Here is a 5,866-nt window from a genome sequence, read left to right on the forward strand (position 1 = left end):
CATGATATTGATCATAAAATATTTAAAGTACGACAGTAAGACAAACTTAACATCAATCATAAGTCAATCACAGTTGTTGTTGTTTATGTTGCATGGTACAACACGCTAACGTGCAATATCCCTATAATGTTGTACGTTGGCTCCAAATAATTTGCATTTACAGGTGGACTACAGGTAAGTAACTAACGCAGCAAGACATCGCTTCCAAGCCTTCAAAACTGTGTAAGTTCTAAGGTAGCATAACCTCCGGGTGGTCTAGCTCCCTACCCACAACGTTCGGGATGGGATAGCCCAAGATGGCTACGCGTTTGTGATTTAACTGTTAGGCTTGTGAGTAAACTGTTAGGCTTGTGATTTAGCTAAAAAACTCATGGTATTTTTTATTTTGTTTGTCTCTCTTTAACGAATTGTTAGTAGCCACTGCTGCTGACAATTTAATGTTAAGAGAGTGTTTACTATTTTTTCCGTGGTCAGGTGCTTTAAAACCACTTTTGTGACCCGGTACGTGATGATGTTTGGTAATTTGACGTCATGATGTCTTATGTGACGTCATGATGTCTTCTGTGACGTACTTGTGAACGTTTAGCGTTTCTATCTTTCTATCTAGTGACTTCGCACGTCGGCATGTCTTGCATGACTGTCACTAACTTAAAAATAATATTTCCGTCGAATGTGGTTATCCAAGGAGTTGTATAGGGCAACTCTTTGAGTAACTGTGTTTGATATAACATAGGTAATGATAATTAATTTTATTTATTTATTTATTATTTATTTTAAAAAAAAATTAGGCTATGTAATATTTATTTTTTTTTTTTAAGAAAAAAAATGCATTTTATAAAAAGGAAATTATAAAAAACACTATGTGGAATAAGGTTTACAAAGAAGTCTATATTCTTCTTGTGGTCTTTTTCAACATATAACAACAGCTTAAATTTAAATATATAAAAAAGGATATAAAACGAATCATTCAATCACATCATGTACATAACACATGCTCATCTAGGTATATTGGGAGGGACTTTACCAAATAACAAGTGTAGGAATATATATTGTAAACTGCCTTCCAGTCATTGTGGTGTTCAGTATTAGACAACTCTGTATAAGCGTCACTTTTCAGCAGGTTTAGGGTCATTTTTGTAAACTGTCCGCCAAATGGCATGGAGTGCAGTATTTAACAAATCTGTAAACTAAACTATGAAATGTGTTGCTATAATCTTCGTTATAGTCGCAGCCAAAACATCTCCTCATTTTCAGCGAGGTGTTCTCTATATATAGTGTACTTCAGTACTCTATATATGGCAATATATATTTAATGTTATCGGTAACTATTTGGCGGGAGGGGTTGGTTGTTAGGGCCTGTTCCAACCTGAAACCAACCTGAAACCAACCTGAAACCAACTTGTCAATTTTAGTCGGATAAACACTCGGAAGAAAATTACACGAGTTTTTGGAACATGTTGTATGTGTTTGTATTCGTTCTGTGTTGGCTAATGCTTGGCTGTGTAAAAGCCTAGGCCTAAGGTTTGTATTATGCCGCTTCTTGTAAAGCAGTCGAGATGCTAAATTGAAACGAACTATAAACCAATAAAATTGAGAGAAAATATTTATAAAATATTTAAAAATTAAATTAAAAATTTATTGTTTAACAAATGTTTCCCTGTCCGTTTTGGTCTCGACCAAACTTTCCATTAATTTTTGATGAGAAAAAATATGTATTGAAAGAATACAATCTACCCAGGCATACTTAAAACCGTTAATTCTTTTAATCTGGCCTCGGCCAAGATAGCTTTTTTGTAGTTATATTTTCAGATTATATCAAGCCTTCTCCTTACGGCTTGGTATCTTGTGCTACGCAGTTCAACGTCAAATATCGTTTGCTCCTTCTTATGGTTTGGTATTCAACGCCCAACGTCCAATAGCGTTTGCTCCTCCTTATGGTTTGGTATTCAACGCCCAACAAGATAAGTATACTAATGTAAAGTAAATAATAAGGAAGCGTATTTCAGTGCGGGCCTCAGTTGTTATTGTTAAATAACTGAAGAAATGTGTACATGTATGAACAAAAAATTGTTATTTAAATTAAAATAATTAATTTCCGTAAAGCTTAGTTGCCACTTAGACGCAATGCAATGTAAGCGCACCAGGTAATTTGACCGATCACAGTGCGATATACCGATTAATCAATCAATAGGTATCGGTCTACTAGGCCTAAATTATAAACAAAAAGTAATTAATATTCAAAATGCTATGACTTCAAAAATAAGACTTCTGTACCTTTGAGGGTTTTACTTTAACTACTAATGGTAATGTTTTAATACTAAATAACCGTAACTATACAATTCATAATAATAACATTATGTGCGAATTGAGCTTGAACTATTTTGTGTGACGTAGTGAAAGTGTAGGCCTACACGTGTGTATTTGGCGCAGTGATACATATTTCATGTAAATCAATAATATCATCTTTATTATGTGTTCACATTTTGCCTTCGCATTCTAGGATTTGCCGACTTCCTGAGCTGATGACGTCTACTCTAGATTCATGTTGTTTATACACTTTCAAAAATAACATTAATGTAAAACCCTCAAACTGTATAAGAAGTCGAAGTTAAACTCGAGCGCTTAATATAATAATGCATTAATATTAATATTCAGTATAGCATTGACTAAAGGAACTTCGGGATGTCTGCCTGTCAAATTTCACATGCTTGTCACACTGATTGTTAACTAATTTTTTTCCTCTCGAGATTGGATATGTAGGCCTAAATATCAAGAAGTGAAGATGGGATTCACGACATGGAGATGGGATTCACGACATGGAGATGGGATTCACGACATGGAGATGGGATTCACGACATGGAGATGAGATTCACGAAATGGAGATGAGATTTACAAAATGGAGATGGGATTCAAGAAATTGGAGATGGGATCCACGAAATGGAGATGGGATTCAAGAAATTGGAGATGGGATCCACGAAATGGAGATGGGATTCACGAAATGGAGGATGGGATTCAAGAAATGGAGATGGGATCCACGAAATGGAGATGGGATCCACGAAATGGAGATGGGATTCAAGAAATGGAGATGGGATCCACGAAATGGAGATGGGATCCACGAAATGGAGATGGGATTCACGAAATGGAGGATGGGATTCAAGAAATTGGAGATGGGATTCAAGAAATGGAGATGGGATTCAAGAAACGGAGATGACTGAAATTCCAGGCCCATGGAACGGTGGGAAAATGTGTTTATTAAATATTTATTTACATAAAATTATAAATAACGAATTACTCATTCATGCTGCGTTGGATTAAGCCATTTTTTTATTTTTAAATTATATAGCTTACAACGTTTGAAGACCGCTCAGTGCGCCTTGTAATGAATTTGCAGCAACAATCTAGGCTCATGGTTTCACCTATCAAGTATGTTATTTACCAAAATCATAAAACATCATGACATTTTATTTGTCCAAACAAATAAAAATAATCTTTCCTTTAATAGCCATCTTTGGTTGGTATTTTCGCTTCACAGTGAATCGGGTTTTGCGCTTTATTCCGAATCATCGGTCAGTTGTATCAACAAAGCAGATACTGCAATGATCATGTAATTCATGCCAGGATTTGGGCAATAGGTTAGTCAACGATTTACATTAAAAATAATTAAATGTGTGATTCTAGTACTATTTCAGCTATTTGCATTATCATATGGTCAGTAAAACATTAATTGTTTTTATTCTTCAGACAATGACTGAATGGTGTCTTGGTTTCTGAAAACGAACTCAAATACGATTAGAACAAGCTATCTGAAAGCTTTGCATGGTCTGTGCAAATAAGCAGTGGATTATGGAAGATAATAAGAAGCTGCCTGAAAAGCTGGGATTCATTGTATGTTTTCTATGGATTTAAACGGATAGTGGACGATTAGAACAAATTAGCAAAGGACAGGGAGATTAATGATGTGATTTATGCCAATGGAAAGCAGGAGACGATTTAATAGAAGAAGCTAGCAGAAGTCCGTTATCGATATTCATGGATTATTAAAATATTTGCATTCTATTTAGGAAATGCATATACTTATTGCAGCAATTATATGTTGTATTTTAATATAAATATAAAATTGAAAAATTATTAATTTATATACACACAGCGATGAAGGAAGTCACTTTCTTTTGGCTGTTTTACTTTTTGATTTAACTTTCTGCTTATTTTTATTTGCCACTGATACCCACAACATTGTCATTTTAAAAAATGATTTGCCTTTGGATTTAATCTATAGCCAATGATGTAAAAAAAGAAGAAAAAAGATCTCACTCTTTCTTGAAAAAAAGACTATATACATTTATTTCAATAGATATGGCTCAAATAAATGTTGTTGATGTTTGCATCCATTGTTAATAATTGTAATTGTAAATGTAATAGTTGAATCACTATAGACTGACAATAAAAACTAGAAATCAGGCCACAAATGGTAATTATGTACTCAGAATGTTACCACCTACTTTATACTTTGTTATACGATATATTCGAAAATTTGTTTGCTTTTAATATTTGAAAAATTTAAGAAGCTCCAAAAATGTGACTCGTACACGGTTCAATATTTACTATCCTTTATCTATCCTAATATTCATTCATTTATTTTATTATTTCCATTTAACCTAACCATAAGGTAAACGGTATCACTTTTTTTTTAAAAGCTAAATGCGCTTAGGATTCAGTTTATGCGTAGATTAAGTTGTTTTTTTAGCTTAGTTAGTTAGGCAGTATTTAAGTAATGATACCGTTTACAACTTTCATCTATACTATTCATAAAACAACTCTCCTAAACCTTTCTTTACGCCTATATTTATTGACAATGTACGAGTCTAATTTTGTTCTAATATTGAATACAATATTAGTTTTAAATACAAATTTATTTTAGAATATATCTTATAATAATAAAGCAGAAAGTACTTCGTATTGTCTGAGTACACACTTGTCATTCAATATTCTAATTGTATTAAATTAAATTTAATTATCTAAATAAAATGTATACTTATATCTAATGTGAATAAAAATTGTTCTTGTCATTAATATGTATTATTGTCTATTGGTTAATAATAGACGAAACGCCAAGTAAATTATATAGTACTATTATATGTACGTGTAAATTAATGTGTACTGTAAAAAAAGTAAATATCTTACGTAATATGGTCGAGTCATAACCAAACTAAAAATCATTTAAAATGTACTTTTTATCTCTTTTACGTATTACTATACGTTAAAGCATTGACTACTGGATAAAGTCTACCAAGCATTTCTTTTGTATTCTTTTCGTATTAATGCCGTAGTTATGACAACATATTAGCTGATATTAATATCTGTAAAATATTATAAATATGAATTTAAATTCGAAATTCAAAACAGTTGTTGGATTGTAGATAATTATTCTCATTATTAACCATTATTTGATACCATTAATTATTATGTATTAACTTACAGTATACCAGTAACCATCATACCAATAAAATTATTCGTATATTTTGTGCTATGGTCTAGTTTACTATAAAATAAAGTTTGTATTGTTTAATGTTTTTTAAATGCCTTTTTGTTCTATTACACAATCAATTCATCAATTTAACCAGGTCACAAATTATTCTAAATGCCCAGGAAAGAAATTATATTCCACATAGGCCTAGTTGTTGGACTGCATATGCATGTACACGTCTCAGGCACTGTATTTTATCGCTTTGCTCTAACGCCCTCTTCGCATAATATAACAACCCATCTTCTATGTTTTTCGAGACGTGCAGAAAGATGTATGCGACCGGGAACGAGTGCAGGATAATTGGTGTCGATATAGAGGGCGACATTTGAACAAAAATGTAAA

General features: G+C 32.5%; 1 protein-coding gene across 2 annotated transcripts; it reads left to right on the forward strand.

Moving 5' to 3' along the window:
- Nucleotides 1–1,452: 1,452 nt before the first annotated feature.
- Nucleotides 1,453–4,643, forward strand: LOC144834959 (uncharacterized). 2 transcript variants are annotated; one of them, XM_078689959.1, is made up of 4 exons: nucleotides 1,453–3,235; nucleotides 3,344–3,423; nucleotides 3,503–3,632; nucleotides 3,742–4,643. In XM_078689959.1, the coding sequence occupies exon 1, from the start codon at nucleotides 2,817–2,819 to the stop codon at nucleotides 3,213–3,215; it is 399 nt and encodes a 132-aa protein (XP_078546085.1). In that variant the 5' UTR covers nucleotides 1,453–2,816; the 3' UTR covers nucleotides 3,216–3,235; nucleotides 3,344–3,423; nucleotides 3,503–3,632; nucleotides 3,742–4,643. The 2 variants fall into 2 exon arrangements, with proteins under 2 accessions (XP_078546085.1, XP_078546086.1); XM_078689960.1 differs by having other exon boundaries at nucleotides 3,533–3,632.
- Nucleotides 4,644–5,866: the final 1,223 nt, after the last annotated feature.

This window comes from Antedon bifida, chromosome 2, assembly GCF_963402885.1.
Source record: "Antedon bifida chromosome 2, ecAntBifi1.1, whole genome shotgun sequence".
Lineage (NCBI taxonomy): Eukaryota > Metazoa > Echinodermata > Crinoidea > Comatulida > Antedonidae > Antedon > Antedon bifida.

Coding starts and splice junctions, on each gene's coding strand:
- LOC144834959 (XM_078689959.1), top strand. CDS start 2,817: ATGGAGATGGGATTCACGACATGGAGATGGGATTCACGACATGGAGAT.